The sequence below is a fragment of the Perna viridis genome, chromosome 11 (genome assembly GCF_037379345.1).
Source record: "Perna viridis isolate PV_CMFRI_1.1 ecotype Kerala chromosome 11, ASM3737934v1, whole genome shotgun sequence".
Taxonomy (NCBI): Eukaryota; Metazoa; Mollusca; class Bivalvia; order Mytilida; family Mytilidae; genus Perna; species Perna viridis.
The window spans coordinates 19756136-19777550 of NC_142455.1; the positions used below are offsets into that span (position 1 = coordinate 19756136).

At 33.1% G+C, this 21415-nt stretch overlaps 1 protein-coding gene across 1 annotated transcript; it reads right to left on the reverse strand.

The window, feature by feature from the left end:
* Positions 1 to 806: 806 nt before the first annotated feature.
* Positions 807 to 13560, reverse strand: LOC148603254 (hatching enzyme 1.2-like). The gene is made up of 14 exons (XM_088553374.1): positions 13555 to 13560; positions 13030 to 13095; positions 9521 to 9584; positions 8325 to 8427; positions 7778 to 7872; positions 7223 to 7343; positions 6784 to 6850; positions 5066 to 5269; positions 4370 to 4496; positions 3728 to 3844; positions 2970 to 3098; positions 2255 to 2377; positions 1685 to 1852; positions 807 to 881 (listed from the first exon to the last, which is right to left on the reverse strand). The coding sequence occupies exons 1-14, from the start codon at positions 13558 to 13560 to the stop codon at positions 853 to 855; spliced, it is 1419 nt and encodes a 472-aa protein (XP_088409500.1). The 3' UTR covers positions 807 to 852.
* Positions 13561 to 21415: the final 7855 nt, after the last annotated feature.

Below are 21415 nucleotides of genomic sequence, written 5' to 3' on the forward strand. Positions count from 1 at the left end.
AGCAGAAAAGCTGATTGTAATTTGTGATAAAATCCAGTTTAAAGCATGGAAAGCAGGCAACAATATGGTCGAGCGATACAACAGTAAAATCAATCTTTCAAATCATCTGTTGATAGTGATTACATATTGAAAGACCCAACGGGACAAGTACATAAAACAACGAAAATAATACATACAAAGTAACAAAAGCAAATGAGCAACTCGGACTCAATTAAAATCTGGGAGCATGGGCCTGCTGCATCGGAAGGGGAAGCGTCCTCTGCTGTTCTAGAAACACCCGCCGAATTGCTCATATAAAATCAAGTCCAAAACGACAAAAGAGGAAAGGAAAACTATGACTTAACGTATGAGTTGTGATATGAAAACTCCATGAAGGGATGTTGCCACAGATAAAAGAAATTACCATCAAAACTGTCGGCATTAGAAATAATCGGTCACTACTTTTCCTGTGGACTTGATTTCGAGTAGTAACGTCAAGTACTACATATGAAAGATTTGGTGTATTACAATACTACAAAATGACTTCGGTTTTACAAAGGTATGCAACTACATGTACGTACCCATACTACACGATTGCCTGTCGTACTATTTTTGATAAGTCCTACCCCTAAAACTTGATTACGCATCCAAATGACTTTCATATGATAATGTCAAAGTTAGATACTAAACTTGACCTTGGGAATACGTTGGGTTCTGTACTTTGGCTTATAAGAACCTTTGACACTCCTTTGAATTGCAATTGCAAGAAAAAACTTTTCTTGAATAAATTTAATTGATAAGACAAACCATCAAAGCCTTTTGTAACTGTATTTGTTAATTTAAATTAACTTCGATGATATCATGTTTTCGGCTTTAATCCTTCCTGACGTTTTTCAACCACCCTGAAATACGTTAAAAATTATATAGATTCAAAATGCAGTTGTTCTATTTATTTCTGCTAACAGTGCTTTACGTTAATGCCATGAGGCATTGCACCACGTCACATGTTTTATTTATGGCAACAATGTACTGTAAATTTGGGTTGAAGGCTTTTATAACGTACATACAAGTAATATGTACACATTGTAGTAAGTTTTTTTTTAATTCTGTAAACAGCTCATATTTTGTACATCAACACAAATTATGTCCTTGTTTCTTTAAATAGGAGATCTTTAAGCCATCCCGTCAAGTAAATAAAGCGGCCAAACCATAATTATTGAGAAAACGACTACACTATAGTGAATATCTTAAACATTGTGATCAACTATCAACCGCGTGAAAAAAAAAGAAGAAACTGTGCACATTTTTGAGTTAAATAATTTTTCAATATTTTAACACACTAATGCGTTTATTCCAATGTTTCCTAAACATTCCGATTAAATGAATCGAAACAAAACGTTCATAGCAAAACAAGATAGGTTGTACAAATAATGAATTACACAAATCTGATCTTGAAAAACAGCGCACATTTTTCAATTTCGAATTGTGATTTTCATCTCAGACGAAAACATTTGATCATCATTCTGTGGAGTGTTTACATTATGAATTTTTCAATAAAATTGGCTTTTTCATTAGGAGTTGGTGGTTCGATCGATGCCAGCCTTGTTGTTGGTCTCAATAAAGTTTCTGTAAATTTTGACTCAGATGCAAAAAGTATGTCATAAACCCCCTTTTCAAAAATTAAGTATCCGGCCTTAATACTTACTAGTCGTGAAAGTTCCTGGGTCAGCATTTTGCCCACACACATTACAGGACTTTTTACAATACTGCAACATGTAAGATGGGTTCATCTTGCATTCTCCCTTCATGGCCCAGGACGCACAATTATCATTGCTGTCAGTGCAATTTATGGTCGATCTACGTCGTCTACGTCCTGAGAATTTAAAAAAGTTATATTTTTTAATGAAAGAAATGCAGATTTGAAATGGAAATATGTAAAATTCATTTCTCCTACCTTACTTTTGCAGCATATATATCTTACTTGTGACATTTTTTTTTACAAAATTAGAATATACTGTTTAATGGTACATTTACAACGCTGCTTCAAACGATTTAAACTATTTGATTCATACTTTATAAAGATAGTCCGAGTTGATTACAATTAATGAATCCGAGTACACAGTGCAAAGTCTGCCTTCATAAAGCAACACACAGGGAGAAATTAAAAAAAAATGTGGCCGTGAACTTCCGTTATAATTACTTGAAAACAAAACAAACAAAAACGTATTTGGTATGGCCTTAAAAGAAAACAAAAATATATCTCCATTCAACCTACCTCCTACTCCTCCGCATTTGTTACAAGATTTCTTACAATACCTCGACATGTAGGCTTCGCTCCTTGTGCAATGTCCTAATCTGGCCCAGTAGGGACAACTTGTTTTACTATCCCGGCAGGTAACTGTATAGAAACGTATATTTATAAATTATTTTGGGACTATACCACAAACTGTAAAGGTAAGGGGTGGACAGGAAGTAAAATATTCATTTCCTCATTTTCTTTAAAAATGAAAACATAAAAAAGTACAGGAAAAAATAAAAACGCCAAAAAAGACAATAACCCCAACAAGGGAGAACAGATTTTCACGATTAGATTACATCATGCTGATTACTTTAATGGAAGACATAATTTTTTCTAAACCAAAAACCCCTACTCTATGACACCCTACTGTCTATTGTCGTTTCCAACCTCTTTTTCCTGTCTATTGTAGTAAAGTAGCCATGTGTGTCTATGGATAGAAGAGTAAGAAGGATACACTAAGGAATATCCATACCAAATATGGTTCCAATCGGTTGGAATAATTACACATTACTTTGGGTCCATAGATTTAAATGAAAACGAAACAAGACAAGACAATCGTTTCCATTCTTATCACATGCATTTAAATGGCTTCTCCGAAGATCTATGTCCTCAGGAGTTGTCTTAGTAAAACCTTTTTACAATTACTACTGGCACCATTTCCGGTTTATTAAGAACTGAAATTTGACCCTACCTATACTTCCGCCGCCTCCCGAACATTTGTTGCATGATTTCTTGCAGTTGACCAACATGTATCTAGGGCTCCTTTGACAATGTCCTAACCTTGCCCAATATCCACAGTTTCTATTTTTATCCGTACATGCTGTGAAATTTATACCGTAGCGTAATTACAAATTTTCCGATTTAATAAGGTTGTAAAATATCTTAAAAGTATTTTATGTAAATGATGGCGGATTGGCTAAAGTGGTGAAAAACTATAAAGAAATATACTTATGTTAACTTAATGCAATCTAATTAAAATTAGATCTATCATTTATTCCATTCAGTCACTGTATATAAGATCTAACAACATTCTATTCTACTTTCTGTTCTGATGACCTTTTTAGAATCCTCGGGTTTTCCTCCCTTAAAACAATGTTTTCAAAATCACGAAAAATGAATTCTAAATGGCTGATCTAAAAGTTCATCAGAACAGAAAGTAGAATGGAGTATTATTATATCCTACAGTGACTGAATGGAACAATTGATATGTCTAGTTTTAATTAAATTGAATTGAATGCATCATGACTGACGAAATGAAATTTAAAGTAAGTCCTTCAGAATTCCAAACATCAGGTAACAAAATATTGCATTACTTTTTTCGTCAAAATTTGTTATTCCTTTTGTTAACTTGGGAAAGTAATATGTTTACATTAAGATTGGGCGTGGCACTACATAGCCAGGACATATACGTAGTGTATTTTTCATTCAAGTATACAATCTAAAACTTACTTCCAACAACCCCGCCCCCACCACCAGAACACAATTTGACCGGATTTCCTGGGCAGTAACACTTGCAGTCTTTGCCAACGAAACCGTTTCCTGGACATGTTTTAGAACCACACCTGGCTACAATAGATCAGATATATAATGATTCTTATTTTAGGTGGTAAAACAGGTTTCAACTTTTTCATTTTTTTTATATGACCAATTCACATGCATTGTCAAATGTTTATTTCTTTATTCAAAATACTGAAATACAAAGTCAAATATTATCAAATACAACAATTTCGGCAATACATTCACATTAAAGTTTGTAGGGTACTTTATGTTCGAATGATGGCCAAGATTTTATTTATTTCAAATGCAGAAAGAGTGAAATAAAAGTTTTATTATGATACGGCAAAATATCGAAAGCATAAACTATGTCAATAAAAACGAACGTTGCTTTCAACCATTAAGATTCAACTCTCACACAACAACCAACTACAAGGGCAATGTTTTTATATTAACTATGCCCATTGCATCATCCAAAGCGTGATACGACAGTTATCTAGCCTTCCGAAAAGTCATTGTAGATAAGTTGTAAACGACAAAGTTAAAGTAAATTTCAGACGTCAACAAGCAAGCACATTACAATAAAAAAATTCATACATCCGCAATTGTACATCAGGTTTATTAGTTTGATGTCTCTAAAACTGAGTCCTTTAACTCTTCCGATGATATTCAGAAACCTTCTATCCTTTGGAACAACGGTATCCCGACCATTGTTGGAGAATTCCTGTAATATAAGATGAGATAAATGCTCTATACCTTTTCTTATTTTGTTTTGGACGTTAATGACGTCACAGTTGCAAAGCAAGTTAATATACAAAATAATCTGGTGTGCGCTAATAGAACGAACCAATCACAAATCTTGTTACAAGTCAATTTAAATTATCAAGAGATTAAAAGATTTGATTATTTATGGAAACAATATTTAGTTAAGGATTTATTTGAATCGAAAAGTGCAAACCAATCAACGTTAATGACGTTACAGTACACAGTTAGATTATTTTGTTTATATAAAATAACCAAGGAAAAGCAACCAATCAGAAAGCTTGTTACTATTTGATAATACAACTTGTGTAATTATTGATAAACGTTCAGTTAGATTACAAATGTTGTCTTAGTTGCGTATGTTTGAACATGTACATATTTAAACACACGCAATAATCGTTTAACCTCCACCCTTTGCAAATCACACCTACAGATATAAATAAGTTATTCTAATTAATTTTACGTGGTTAGATCGGCGTAAAAGCAGCTTCGATCGCCAATAAAACCAAAAATACAACGAATTTATATTACCTTTCTTGAGTAGTGCATCACACTGTAATAGTCATAGGGAACACCAAATGAGTTGATGACATTCCAATTGTACTTGTTGAAGTTGAATCGTTTGTTCCGAGGCACATTGTTGAGGTATATGTTTACAAACTGGTCTCTGTCCGGTCTGGTTTGCTCGTGGTAAAAACCTATTGCGTGACCCAGTTCGTGAATGATGATTCTTTTCTTCACAAAAAAAAAAAAAAAAAAAAAAAAAAAAAAAAAAAAGTTGATTGTAGTACGGGTTTAAGGCAAAATAAATCTCCAGTCACCAGCAGGAATAAAAAGGGGTAGATAGATCGGTAGGAAAATAATTTGTTGGCCTATACATTGTCACCATCTAAAACAGGCTTGTAGATCGTTACCGTTTAATTAATTTTTCGACTTAATGTATGAAGAGAAGAAAGTGTAAGCGACTAATGTATCAAATATAAGCATCCATAAAAAGTATTTCTCCCATTCTAAGCCGGTGATTAAAAATAACCGTGACTTTTTAACCATCGGGTGATGATTTTTCTGCATGTTTTTCTGCCATTTTACATTTCCGTGTTTTCGACAGATTTCAGAAACAGATTCTCATCCAATGATCTCGGGGATTGTAAGATTTCTCCACTGTCGAGTTGAGAAATCACGACGATGATAATCGAAAATTCCATACATGTACTTGGAACCATAGCTTAAAATTCAGAACCATAGATACAGCTTTTCAAATATATATGACTGGTTTCAAAGTAAATTTTAACTTACATGCGAACAGGGGAAGATAACTGTAAACTTTGTCAAAAGCAAGTTGTCGGCCATCTCTATCTAATCTAGCCTTAATTTTTTGTACGCTTTTTACGCAATTACAGACATATTACTTTTTGAGCCAACCAAACAAAAATGGAAATTGGTGAAATCTAACATACAGTAAAATAAGAAACGGAGTAGTAAATTTCGGATTTAAGAAATCGGAGTTCCGTTTAATTAAAAGTGAAAAAAAATAATTATTGAACATTTCATTTCCCTTTGTCAAGGTATCTCTTATTCACGTGACTTTTTTTTGCACAAGTAGTTTGAACTCTAACGATTTCTAGACTTTTTTTCAAATACTCTCAAAAATGTTGACAGCTAATAACTGCTTAATGCAGTAAGTTTTGGAATCGATGACACGTAATAACCTATCTCGCATATGCCATTTAATTAATCAAAGCCTCTTGTCGATTATTTTATTGCCGAAGTATGATTATCAAGCCTATGCAAATTCAATGTTTTGTTACCTAACACCTATAGACTACCGTACATATTATTTCCGTGTTGTTGTGTTTTTCGTAACACATGTTGTTATGTGTTCATTTCGTTGTAATATTTAGAGGATACAGAGGAAAAGTAACGGTAACCTTAGCCTAAGTGGTTGATGCATATGCAAATAAAGTGAGTGTGTATTCAATACTCAATTCTATGTCTGAAGTCAGATTGATAAAGCAAATAATTATGTATCAATATTAATATTATTATATATCTAGTCATCCAAAAACCTGGAAGATAAAAATGAAGAAATATTTGATTTTTGCATAACATTTCGATTTTCCCAATAAGTACCCCCTCCTAAAAGGAAATAAATAAATGTGAGCACGGTGCTCGGCACGAAAATTAATTGTATTTACGTTTTGTAAAATAATCGAGCCGTCCCTGTCACTGTCAACATTTTAGTTACTTACAATTCTGCAATTCTTTGCTAATGTAACTTTTTGTGTTCCTCCCTGCATTCCAATGAACGATGAACATCTAAATAAATAATAAAAAAGGCAGGCATTTGAATATTCATCTTAACAAGGTCTTATATGTTGGGATAAACCAGTTTTTTTTTCAATCTGTTGTGCACGTGAATATATCATAGCTATGTACGTACATGCATATCAACGGTTTTCCTTCAGATGAAAACAAATTATGAGAAAAAAATCATTTAAACTGACATTATTGAAAAGACACTAAAACTTTGAGTATTCATGGAACATATTGGTTTGCTTTGCCATTTCAAAAGAGGCAAAATCTCAGGCTTGGCTATTCATATTTGTAAATATTGAAAAAGAAATATTATTTGCAACACGACTCCATACATTTTTTCTCTATTATTGGACTAAATAACAATTTTCATACCCGCCACCGTCTTGTATACGAAGTTTATTCCTGTCTCTAGATGTCGCTGGACGGAATCTTAAGCACGTGTATCTATGGTAATCATTCATGGAGGCTGTTATCAGACTTCTTTCGTTCCATGCTGTGTAAGACAAAAATATGGAAACTAAAAACCAAATCGAGGTTTTGTATAATGTTAATCGGTGATGAACTTTTTGATATGCCCATCAATTTTGGACCAGAGTCATTACTAAAAATTTGCAAGATTTTAGATTATAAGAAGTGATTCTCAATGTACCGGTGCGCCAATATTCATATACACGTCAAAAACACCCATCTCAAGAAAGTACAAGTATTGGCATTGTCCGCTTACCAATAAAATCTAATATATCATACATGTACATCAAGTGTTAATTTCAACAATTTGTTTTGACTTCGATCAGAACAACTATATACATATTACACTGTACGTGGGAAAAAAAAGTCCTTCGCATTATTAAATTTTTTCTGAGGTAGTAGTTAACATCAAACCAAAAGTGATTCACTTTCATTTCTATTTCAGAAACAGTAACTCACTGAAATGTCCTAAAATCTCATATGGAATAGATTTTGAAGTCCATCTGTATCTAGTATCTTTTCGAGCATTCCTTTTCAAAATTGCGGAGGCATTTCTGATAAAAAGTACAAAAGGTTAGTTTACTAAATTTTTGTGTTTCACATTTTACAATTTTCATACACTTCGTAAATGATAATACATTTAATCATGCAGTCTTTAAAAAATGTTACAAAGCAATGTTAATACTTTAAATTTTTTGCATCGTTCGTATTGGCAAACGTTACTTTAAATTCAAATTTATGTATCCCTTAATAGATTGTAACTTACCAACAATTTGGTTGAAATGACGGCATGTTGTGGCAGATTCAGAGAGGCAATAAATTATATCTCGATCCTACCGTATGACATTCCATTACTTGAAAAATACGCGTAGATGGTTGAAATCGTCCAAAAAATGTTGGTCCCGGACCCGCTCACCAATTTATTATATTTACGTTCCTCTCATCTGAATATTAGTACGACCCTACCATGTACATAAAGAAGCGCAGGGAATTGGATACAACTTACAGCTTCTGTAACTCTCTGTAGCGTTCCAGGGAATATAACATGTCATATTCCACTCTGACTTCGGGTTTTCCATGGTCGTTAAAGAGGAAGTTGAATTCTTTGCCTAAAATCGAAAAAAAAAAAATATTCGAAAACATTTGAATAGTCTCAATATTTATATATTCTGAGAAATGAACATTTAGTTTATAATTAGAAACTCTGATAAAAACCAAATTTGCCCTTCATAATCATATATTAAATTTGTTATGAGAACTGACAAGTACTTTTGGATTTTTAGGGGAGTTTAGTTTGAAAAATATCTTCTTTGTTTGGTACTTTTTCACATGGGGCCATCAACTTCTTGTTTCATATACAGTGAGCTTAATTTGGTATACGTGGCATAGATAATACTTCACCATTTCAAGCCACGTAAAACATTATTCCTGAGGACGAGCATATTCAATTTAGATAAAAGAGAGTTTCTAATTGTTCAACTATTGCAATTACATATTTGTTCATCCCCAAAATAAAATTAAAAAAATAAAATTAAAAAATAGCCGTATTTATCCCATTCCACTGTTTAGTATTTATATTGTTTACGTCAAGATGTACTGGTGTAGAAGTGTTCAATTAGATCATAATTCACTGCATAAATCAACGTAGTTTTCAAAACCAAATATGTTGAAATAAGAAGCCAAACAAAGTAGCAACAGGTTCTTACAAATTATGTAAAAGGAGCTACATTGTTGTAGCTACAATGTTTAATGCAAAGAATGGAGCCCAAGTATTTTAAGAGTTTTAATTTTTTTCACTACTTTGAATTTCGATATTCATAGATTGTTGGGCATGTGAATACGAAGTTTTTCACGTACAACCAGCAGTATTTTTTTCATAAAGTTGTACATTGATTTAACAGTTTCGCATTAACTTATTATTCAGATTAAGTATATAACGCAATTAGATATTGACAATTCGTATTCTGTATGTCATATTCCAAGTTCTGGACAGACGAGATATTATTTACAACATGATCGAAGATGCGAGTTATTATTTTCAACGCGATCAAACATACGAGATATCATTTTCAACGCGATCAAACATACGAGATATCATTTTCAACACGATCAAATATATTATATCATATGTTTTCAACACGATCATTATTAAAATGTTTCAATCGTGGTGAAATTGACGTACATAATATATCTGTTACTTACTAGACTTAGCAGCCGATACGATGGCGTCATCTATACCAGCTTTGTCCTGTCCATTGCTTAAACCCTGCAACAGGGGAGATAAGTAGAATTATTTATGTATACAACGAATTATGCTACATGTATCTGTATGAGAAAGAACCAGGAGTTCTATAATTCAAAATAAAATTGTCTACTTTTACCTTTTTCTGGGGTATTAATGATAAGCATGCCATTTCCCAATTGAAAGGGGATAATCAAAACGAACAACTATACCAGCGGCTGGGGATAAACTATCTAATGATGCCTTTGAAAAGGGGGGTTTTATTTTTGACCAACATGTACAACAAAATGCATGGGTAAGGCGCACAAGGTTGAAAAGTATATACTGGAAATGATATTAATATATTCCAAGAACAAGAGTGTTGGTGAAGCTTTCAGCATTCTTTTATCTTGCGTGTAGTTTATGATACATTTCTATCACCAACATGTGAAAATGGGGATTGACCGAAGACCCAAGATGCAAGCTGTTTGGAGTGAAGGGTATACCTGCATATATTTTATCCGATGACAAGGCAGCTTCCCAGCATGACAAAACAGAAGAAAACATAATAAGGTTTTGTAAAATATTGCAGACATATTAAAGACAGGAAGGTGGGAAAACAAGCAAAAATAAGCTTCCTCCGCTATACACTTTGTTAGGGAATGAGAGAAAAACATACTTCATCATCAAGTCAAAGAGGCCTACTCAGAGGAATACCAGGATGGGAAAAGAGTCGACCTGCAGAAGACATGATTTTTTTATCAGATGTGGCTGATATAAACTTATGGTCTTGCACAATCCATGGTGAGAATCGGGAAAAGATCATCCTGCTAGAACAGACAGTACCATTCGTAGAAAGTCGTGTTGACTCACACGAGAGAACGACTTGTGGAGTACCAAAAACTGCCGGAACTTTCCAAAAGAAATGATGTGCATGGTAGTAGGTATTGGAGGGTTTCCAGTACAGTAAGCATAGATGATATTTCAAAAGCTAGGAATTAATGATAAGACAAGGAAAAAAAGACTTTAAGAAGACAGGAGAAAGATGCAGGGAGCCTATCGTGTTGCAATGGTTGCGAAACAGAAGAGATGATCATAACTAGGGACTGCCACATAGGAAGTAGTGATTTGCAACCACTACTAACAGGCTAACCAGAAGATGTAGAATGGAATGGAGTCGAACCACCTGAGGTCGGTTGAAATCTACCTTAAGACACTAGAGTGCAATATCAGCGACCAGAATCGGAAAGAACATACGCAGTCTGATTCAGCAACAGCAGATTTCTATGTAAGTGTATATATGTACTCTGGACTTCCAATGACTGTATGGCGACCGGGGAAGGCCAGTAATGCTGAAGAGACAGACTAGTTATAGATCATGCTTAGTCAACATACCAGTAAGCTATAATTGCTACAATACAAAACGTGCAATATACCTAGAGTTTTGATAGAGCGGGGAGGAGGATGAGACGCTCACTCGAATTGGTTCGGAGACTACGACAAGGACACGTTCAAGGACTTTTTAGACGGATGGTGCTGTTTCGCTAAAACGAAAGGAAGAAGCGGCGCATGGAGGCAAGAAATATCGAGGACAGCGAATACCTCAATCAAAATTTAGATGCATTGATGCAACGACTCAAACGCAATGCACAAAGGTTTCTTCTGGCAAGAAGGAGAAGGTTGCCAGTCAAGAGTCAACCCATAGTGATGGAGATCGCTCAGCTTCTGAGTCTACGCGTGACAGAAATTGGAGCTTGAATAGTTCAGCAGGTGATAAGAAAGCTAAAGTACCTTCCCATTTTATGGGGTATGGGGCAATGGGTAATGTGGCATTGGGATTTGGGTAAATGAATAGGGGAATAGGGCGAGGGAATAATTTTGATTGGTCAATCAAACAAATTGTTCTGCTTTTTTTTCGCACGCAACGTACCCATCATAATTCTAGGACAGCAATTAAAAAACATGATTGTTTTAGAGTAATGTTTACTCGTGTGATTTTAATATTGACAAATTAAACACATTAAGCAATAATAACAAATATATAAATATATATATCAATGAATCATAGCCAAATTGAGTAAAAAATATTGAATAAACTTGGAAAAGTATAAAAAAAGTTTGATATTTAAAAAATAGAAGTTTGAAAATTTGAAATCTTATAGAATCTAATTATTACCAGTAAAAAAAAATCTGAAAAGAAATATTTGTGCTACTAGAACATACAATGTACACTATATGAAACGCATTAAGGTGCACAAAAAGAAATAACTCGTGCAGATTGTCCTAGGCTTATTTAAGAAGACCAGTCTTTGACAGACTTCAACTTTAAAATACCGCCATGAAAGGAAGTACTTAATGTTATTTGAAATGCTAGAGCTGATAAAGCCTCAGGATTAAATTTGTATCATATGAAGCGTACAACAAATGCTAAAAGCTCTTGCAGAAGTATTGCAAGTTATTAGGAAATTTTGGAAGGGAGGTGTAATACCAGATACTTGAAAGAAGGCACAGTGATTTTTTTAACCAAGGAAAATGACCCAAAAACGATAGATCAGTAAAGAACAATGTGAGTTTATTAAGATCTTCATATTTTTTTTCGGCAAGAAGGCTGACAACGTATATGATTGACAACAAATATATGGATGTATCAGCAAAAAGGGGGCAGATCCTTGATTTTCTTGGTGTGTAGAACACACAAGCATACTAAAACAAATGATACGAGTAACGTTCAAAGTGACCTGACACTAGTATGGCTTAATCTTTTCAATGCATATTGATTCGACTCACACAAGTTGATAGAGACGCGTACGGCATTTGAACATATCTATATCCTGGATCATACCAAGAGATCTGTAAACTCGGCGGGGAAAAGCAGAGGACGCTTACCCTACCGGTACACCTGGTCCATGCTCCCAGTTTTTAGTGGAGTCCAGGTTGCTCATTTACTTTTGTTACTTTGTATGTATGATTTTACTTACTTTATGTTCTTTGTTGTGTATGTCTATTTTCCATGTCTGGTCTTTGTCCCTGGATTACATTCGTTTGATTACCGCTATAACCTTGGTTCCCTTGATTATTCTTTCAATGGAATGATGTTCAGAATAGTAATGTCTATTTCAGTGTCTTTAGAATTTTAAAGAAAATATAAAATTATGCTCGACAAGATACAAATTTATTTCTTACGAAATAGTAAATAAATCAACATACAACATTTATGGAAAAACAGTGTGGTGGAAATGAAATATGGTTATATCTATGTATGCACAAATCCTTATTTGCCTTATATTTTGCAAAATCTCAATTAGCAAGATGGAAATTGTAACTTCTAAAGGTATGAACCTTACTGAAAATTGAAGATATATTGAATATCTGTTCCACAATTGCAACGATCGAATGCTTTTTAGCAAAATATCAATTAAAAATAATATATAATAAATCCTGAAACAAAACTTTGTTAAATATTCATACTAAATATCATTCTAACTCTTACCAACAGACAAAGCACAACACCTATGGTCCAAAGGGAGTTTGGGGATATATCCGATTTCAATCTCATCTAAAAATATACCAAAAAGAATTTCCTTTTACATCGGACACTTCGAAAAATAACAGTCAAACTGAGTATTTACAATAAGTGAACCAGTTACTTTAAATTTAAACAAAACGTAACTTCAGACACATACTTATTTTTCATATTTTGTGATTTCTTTTTCCGCTGTTACAATCAAATGTACCCATTAAGAGTCAAGGGATAAACAGGATCAAAGTACAATAAAATTTGAAGTTACGACAATAAGTTATATCCAACAGATAATTTTACATGATGGGCTGGCCCTCTTCAATGTCCTTTTGTCAGTTTTATTAGATCTTGATGCCTTTATTCCTTTTTAGGTAGTTTATATAGTTGATGTTGTTTTTGGAAAAAAAAAGATCTTCCGATTTAAAACAAATTCCTAGCGAACAATTACATGGTCATATCTGAAAACCAAAAACATCGAAATACACAATAACCTACAGCCATTTAAGTCGATAATGAAAATATTTTTCAATCATTATGGAAAGATTATCAAGCTAAAAAAATCACCAATGTAAAAAAGGTTGAAGATTTCCACACAATATATAACATACATTTAACCATTGTTGGATAACTCTTTATGACTTTATTTTAAGGGCCTTGATAAAATAGTCCCACAGAATCATCGGGAGTTGCGTTATAGACAGAGGTAATCCTTACTCAATATTCTACGTCGAAAAAGGTAGGGGTTGAGTACAATTTAGCAAAGTATGAGCCGTTTTGAAATAGTTCCAGGAGATCATTGGGTATATTGTTATAGAAGAGACCTGTTCGAACTATTTAAAGTAGAAAGATTTCAATTTATGGTAATGTAAGTCGATTGAATGTTTTACTAATCTGTAAACGGAGGTATCCCACTTCGACTCTATTTGAAGGGTTTATCGAAAAAAAATCATTAAGTATAGCTTAATAGAAACTCGTACGCACAATTTTGTTTCAGAAAAAGTAAAGATCAAATTCAACTTTTTGTAAGCCGCCCCCCCCCCCCAAAAAAAAAAAAATAATAAAAAAATTTTAAAACACAAAAACAGAGATCTCCTGTAGTTACTTTATTACGTAATAAGAAGCTCATTAATCAGCATATCTTACTAATGAATTTTCTGTCAAAAATGGATAAGAATGCCGGAGCTTAGTATATTGAGGATTGTCAACGTATGCACCTCTTTTGTCAATATGCAAGATCTATATTTAAAAATGTAAAGATGATTGGCTTTCCTGCTGATATTAATATATAAAAAGTATTCAGTTGTTTCTGATATCGATTTTAGAATTGAATGGAATGTTTCCTTTTTAATGTTACAACAGCTTCTAATGACATTGAACCGTAGCACATAACGCACGTACACATAAATTGCTTCTAGTTTTATTGGACTTCCTATTTCCGGTATCGGTATATTGAAACGGCTTAAACTTGACAACACTGAAATCGTACAATTTGATGGTCAGATGTAAAATATGACAAAAAGTTAATATCTACCATAACGTACCGTCATTTCAGTCGATGTTTATAAAATTTTCATTATTGAAACATGAAAATGTTAACTATCTAAAAAATCCACAGATATAAAAAGCTGAAGTAGAAACGATAGGTACCAAGATTACATTGAAAACGAAAAACATGTATTCCAAGGATAGAGACAAGACAGAGTCTTTATAAGGGCCTTGATAAAAAAGACATTGATAAAAAGGGAAAGGGATTATTAGGTTATAATAGGGACCAACACGTACTATTCTCAGTCGGAAAAAGTAGGGTTTAAATTCAATTTGTTGTACCACAAACCCCGCCACCAAGAAAACCAACCCAAATTAAAAACAAAAACAAACTCAAACACAAAAATAAATCTTCTGTAGAGACTTCATGTTGCAAAGATACTTGGTCGTCAATATTTCAGGTCGACTAAACTGAATATGGGTAACGGATACTATTCTTTTAAAATATATTATTAATAAGGTTACAGTCCAAAAATGATAAGAATGCCAGAGCTTAGTATATTGACGATTGCCAACGCATGCACATCGTTTGTCAAACAAATCCACGACAACTATTTTTCGTAGATAGAATATTTGCATATACATGTATATAGATGATTAACTATTCTGATAATATTAAAATTAAGATATTCAGCTGTTCCTGGTATAGATTATAGGGTTTATTGAAAGGATTCATTTTTTATGTTTCATCAGCATCTAAATACATTGACTGCACCACAATATAAATGTATACATACATTGCTTCCTTGAATTCACTATATCGGCATCAGTATAAAAGTAAAATGGCTGAAGCTAGGGAACATTTACATGTGTACAATTTGAAAAAAATGAAAAAAAAGACAATATGTACCGTAACGTACCGTTATTTTATTTCTTGTTTAAGTCGATGCTAAGAAGATCTTAATTATTTAAACATGAGAATGTAAGCTATCTAGAAATAAAACCACTGATATCAAAAACAGTTAAGATTATAAAAGATTAATCATTGGAACCACGATTCGATTGAAAATCAAAAGAATATATTCCAAAGATGAGGACAAGAGATGTAAACGAAAACCCACTGCATAGAACATGAAATACCAAAAACAATAATTAAAATAAAAACAGAAACAAACGTTAATGAGTGCCCCTGACTCCACTTAACACTTAAAAACTTGCAGATGGAATAGATTCATTGTCACAACAGACGTATTTTGATCGTCATCATAAACTCGTGGATTGTCATGGTGTATCTATTTGCACCATGTGAACTGATTTGCTCACCGTATCATATTTTCTTTGCTTTTCCGTCTACTGTGGACGTGACATTTGATGAACAATTCGATAATAAAAAAAATCATTTTCCTTCTAAACGTACAGCCGTTTCCATTTCCCTTTAAAGTCGGTAATGACATTTACAATCAATATCAAAATATTGTCAAGCTACAAAAATACCCGATTTCAAAAAGTCAGTAGTTATGCCACACAAATGTATACCACACTCTTAACCAATGCAGGACAATTCTAAACGATGGTGCATGGCCCATTTCACATCAAACGTAAAAGCATTATTTAAAAATGTCCCACTTGTACATCGGGATTAGTTTTATGAATAAGAGGAGACACAAACACACCTTATATGAAAACTAACACAAAAAGTGACTTTCATGTTTAAAAATTATTTCATCGTTAATAGTTCAGATCGACTGAACTGAACATGGCTAATGGGGAACAGACTTTTAAACTTACCTTATTAATGAGGTTTCTGTCATATACGCGGCGTGAATGGATAAGAATACAGGAGCTTATATATAGACGATTGCAAACTATACTTCTCTTTTGTTAAATGTACTCACGTCAGCTATGATTGTTGAAGGAAATCTTGTAGATAGTATATTTGCATATGTATAAATAATTGACTATTCTGGTGATATTATTTAAAAAAAATATTCACTTTTTCCTTGTATATGTTCAAGAATTTGATGTTTCATCAGCGTGTCAAGAAATTGACCGTAGCACACACGTGTACAAACAATACTATTTTAATGACAAAAATATCAACCAACGATTATTCAGTGCCTTCTACTTTCTTTGAATTTCCTTTCCCGGTATCTGTATGAAAGTAAAACGGCTGTTAGCGAACACTTACAATCAGACATTATGAAGGACTTATGTATAATCAGAAAAATACACATTTACCACAACATATCGTCATTTTATTAATTTTTTAATCAATGCTAAGAACATTTCAATTATTGAAACATTTAAAATATTGAGAAGAAGTCTAGCACGGTACAAATATAGTCCACGTAGTCTCGGCATACTCGGGCATAACGTATGAGTTGTGAAATCTAGGTGTACTAGGGTTGTTGACATATTTAAAAGACAAATTGGTAAGACGAAATGAAAAGTCATTGCGTCTGCTGTATAGGTTGGTCTTGCGTTTTTCCTTTCCATCAAATTCAAGTGAAGTGAAGGTCAAGAAATGGGGTAACTGTTGTGTCCTTTATCTTAAGTTATTTTTGGTAGATTTGATGAACATTCATATCGCCTCTTTTGTCTAAAATCATACATAAGCCCATGACTAAGATAACAAAACTTTCTCCTAGAGGAATTTTTGCCGACTGAATAACATAGATTAACATTATATGAATAAAAAAATGTCGGTTTGCCAAAGTAAGTGTAGAATTTACCTAAAAACCATGGTCGAAAAGTAGGCCATTAGGTATTTTGCGAACGATTTGCTTCAATACGAGTAAAGCAAATGACTGTTGTACATATAAAAATATGGTAGCCAAGACATTTACATATATCTTTTTCGGACTCGTGGTAGGACACCCTCTCCTTTTTGTAAATTTGAGTATGAATGGAACGGAACTTGACAAATAAAATGCACGTACTATTTGATTTGTTTGGGCTGGGAACTGAAATGTTCGTACGGGACAGATATCTTTCGCCCCATTGTGTGTCGTACAACTTATTTTTTATTGTTGTGTGTGATGTCGTGTCTGCTCTTAATTTGACTAAAGTTACAACGCTTTTGAAAAAAGTGGGGAAAATTCCTAAAATTATTCCTTCCCCTTTAAAATCTCCTGATAAAAGGATCAAGTATTTATTTTGATTAATGCTGTTATTTATGATCAAAACAAAAAGAGTCAATACGTTTAGGTCTAAGAAGAATGCTTCAAGGACAAAACCTGACCATGCGTCTTATGTTTCCAATATAAAATTGACTTTTGAACTTTAAAAGGTTGACATTTTTCTATATCCCCTTCCATTGCAGAAAGCATACATTTAGTTATAATAACTTTTGCTTACGCTCTCAGTGCATATTTTGTTGTGTATAACAGCACAGACGTCACTACAACCACGATGAAAATGCCTCTGGTTTTCCATTTGGTAGATGTTTTACTGTGATGAAAATTTGCAATAAAAATAAGTTTCTCCTGGAATATTATGGCATTAAAAAACCAAAGCGTTAAATAATTGGACATTGACTAGAGGCACTGGTTAAAGAATACCTGAGGTAATTATACTGACTACTGCCAAAATAAACACCTCTGTTGTAAACAAATCTACGTCAACTGTATCAAAGGAGATGGTAAAAGTTATATTTGCAAATGAATAGAAAATTAACTTTTCTGGTGTTATTTATTTAAAATATATTTAGTTGTTCCTGATATCGATTTAAGAATAGAATGTTTCAAATTCGATGTTTTATCGGTGTCTTGAGACATTGATTATAGAATATTATACACGTATACATGGAAATTTCAGAATTAATTCAGTTGCTCCTAGTTCAATTCCTTTTCCTGGTATCAGTTTGAAAGTAACACGGCATGGTTGAAGGAAGCAAATACTTAAAATCGTACATTTTTTTTTAGATCATATCTAAAGCTGAAAGATCAAAGTTTATATTCAGGCGGTTGGTGTGTATTTTGTTGTGTATCAATGTCACTTTAGTCAACACGTAGGTGCGTAGGACAATCAACTTGGTAAATGATTAACTGTGAATAAAGCAATAAAAATACCGTTTTCAATGCGCATTGTGGTATTACCAATACAAATAGCATGAAACAATTGGGTATTGGTTAGAAACACTGTTTTAGGGTAAAGACTAAGAAACATTTTCAGAGTAATAATGTTTGGCACATCGTTAAGTTTTTTTTATACCAAATTACTTTTCTTAATTTTCACTCAAACATTTTATTTTAAAGAAAGAAAAAAAAAAAGAAAAAAAAAAAAGAAAAAGAAAACAAACATAAAACAGACAAAATCTGGCATTAAAGAATACCTTTTTTTCCGTCGCATTGTGGCATTAAAATATGTAATGAAATTTCTGTCAAAAAATGGATAAGAATGCCTTAGCTTAGTATATTGACGATTGCCAACATATGCACCCCTCTTATGAAACAAGTCTAGTAGATATTAATGATATTATATTTGCATTTGAATTAAATATTCTAGTAATATTGATTTAAGATGTATTAAGTTGTTCATGGTATCGATTTAAGAGTGGAATGTTTCAATTTTGTGTTTCATCAACGTACTAATATATTGACTGTAGCGCATTACACACATTTACATAAAATATCAACACTTATTCAGTTGCTCCTTCTTTCCTTATTATCAGTTTGAAAGTAACAAGGCTTGGCGCAACGTAGCAAACACTTAAAATCGTACATTTATATGATCGTATAAAAAACTGAAAAATCAATATTTGCATTTCCATAACATACCGCTAATTTATTTCATTTTAAGCGGGTTATAAGACGTTATTTTATTATTTAAAGATGGAATTGTTCACTATAAATAGAAAACCACCCATATCGACGAGTAATCAAGGGAACTAAGATTCTAACGGAAATCAAAATAATGTTATCCAGGGACAAAGACCAGACATGGAAAACATATAAACACAACAACGAACATAAAATTATCGAAATAATAGTACTTAGCAACCAAAGTAAATGAGCGATTCGGCTTCCACTAAAACTGAGAGCATGGACCAGGTGCATCGGTAGGATAAGTATCATCTGCTTTTTTAGAAACTACCGCCGAGTTGCTTATAAAATGACAAATCAAGTGTAGACGAAAGAGGAAAGAAAAACTAAGAAACATTGAACAAATCAGTTTTCATGGTGCAGATTGATACATCGTAACGATCCACGAGTTCATGATGACGATCTTGAAATCTTAGTAGTGCTGATCCTGTTGAAGAAGCCTAATTGTAAGAGGTCTAGCGCGATAAAAAAGTCTGCGTAGTTACGGACAGCGCTGGCATGACGAGTTGAGATATGAAAACTCCATACGCAGATGCTAAAAGGATGTTGCCACAGATGAAAGCAAATATTTACAATTAGGAATAAAAAGTCATCACGTTTGTCGTATAGTTTTTTAACAATTTTTCTTTACCATTGATCTCTAAGTTTTGGTCATGATATGAGACTGACATTATAAATAATATACAATAACGCTTGGCAGAGCATGACATACCTTCCTGAAGCATCTGATGCCATCATCGTTTTTTTGCTTGTTTTTGTGGGAGTTCATATTTCTATTGTTTTTAGTTTTTATGTTACGTCTTGATTTCCTTATCCTTAGTTTAAAATCTTTTTTAAGGTTCGCCATATTGTTTGTTTTGATCGTCCTTGTTTCATATTTTCGTGTTCAGACCATGTACGATGTATATTCATTGTTTCCTTCTTGAACTTGACGCATCAAACCAGACCATGTACTATGTATATTTATTGTTTCCATCTTGAACTTGATGCATCAAAGTTCAAGACTTTTGTTGAAGTCAGTTATTATCTGATTGGTAATTTTGTTATTACTTTTCACTTGAATTTATTTAATTTTAATTATATTTAGTTCCTTTTATATTTACTGTTTATTGTTCATATTTTTGTACTGTATTTATTACTGATTTACCCAATTTAACCGTTGGTAATTTATGTTGCCCATTTCTGTTGCGATAAACCGGAAACAATTAACTGTAATCGAAGCCGAGGCTTAGTTCTCTATTAAACCTGGTTTAACACACAGAATCAGGACCAATGCATTATTTTTTACCCAGATATTGTTCTTTATTGTACGGACTTTCCATTTGAATAATGTCTAGATATGATTCGTTGGTATTGTTGTTATTTATGATATACAACATTATTTGAAGCTGTTATATGAGTAATTTTTTTTCGAAAAGCAAGCAGTAGTAAAATCACGACGTTGACACCTGTGTACCATGGGCAAAAATCTGTTTTTTAATCTTCTTCTGCAAAGTAATAAGGTAATACTATCCCTGCTGAAAAAGTGAAAGTTGGTTCTCCCTTCTTTTGTCATAATGTTGAACATTAAAACAAACGTGTACTTGATATTCACACACTAACATTTGAAAAACGGTAAATTGTAACGTGTATGGATACATATGTGTATATCTTTTGTTATCAGGGATAGAGGGTCAGCGACGCACTGTGCGTGATATACAAAAATCTGGCATCGTCCCGTCGTAATTAGTTTAGTAAACAACGGTAAAAGAAATTTATTTTGACAAAATAAAGATTTTTTCTCATAAGCTACAAGGTCTTTACAATCTTTACCCCAGACTTTTTATGAGCACCTCGACGGGTGTTTCTAGAAAAAAAAAAACAAAAAAACAGAGGACGCTTACTATACCGGTGCACCTGGTCCATGCTCCCAGTTTTTATTGGAGTCCGAGCTGCTCATTTGCTTTTGTTACTTTGTATGTATGATTTGAGTTACTTTATGTTCATTATTGTCTGTTTTCCATGTCTGTACTTTGTCCCTGGATTGCATTCTTTTAATTTCCGCTAGA

Bases quoted from the DNA above. Each gene is read 5' to 3' on its own strand.
- LOC148603254 (XM_088553374.1), bottom strand. The intron at 7,344-7,777 runs GTGAGTTACTGT...TGTCTTACACAG, and splicing joins TGAGATTTTAGGACATTTCA to CATGGAACGAAAGAAGTCTG. The intron at 3,099-3,727 runs GTAAGTTTTAGA...TAAATTTCACAG, and splicing joins TGGGGGCGGGGTTGTTGGAA to CATGTACGGATAAAAATAGA.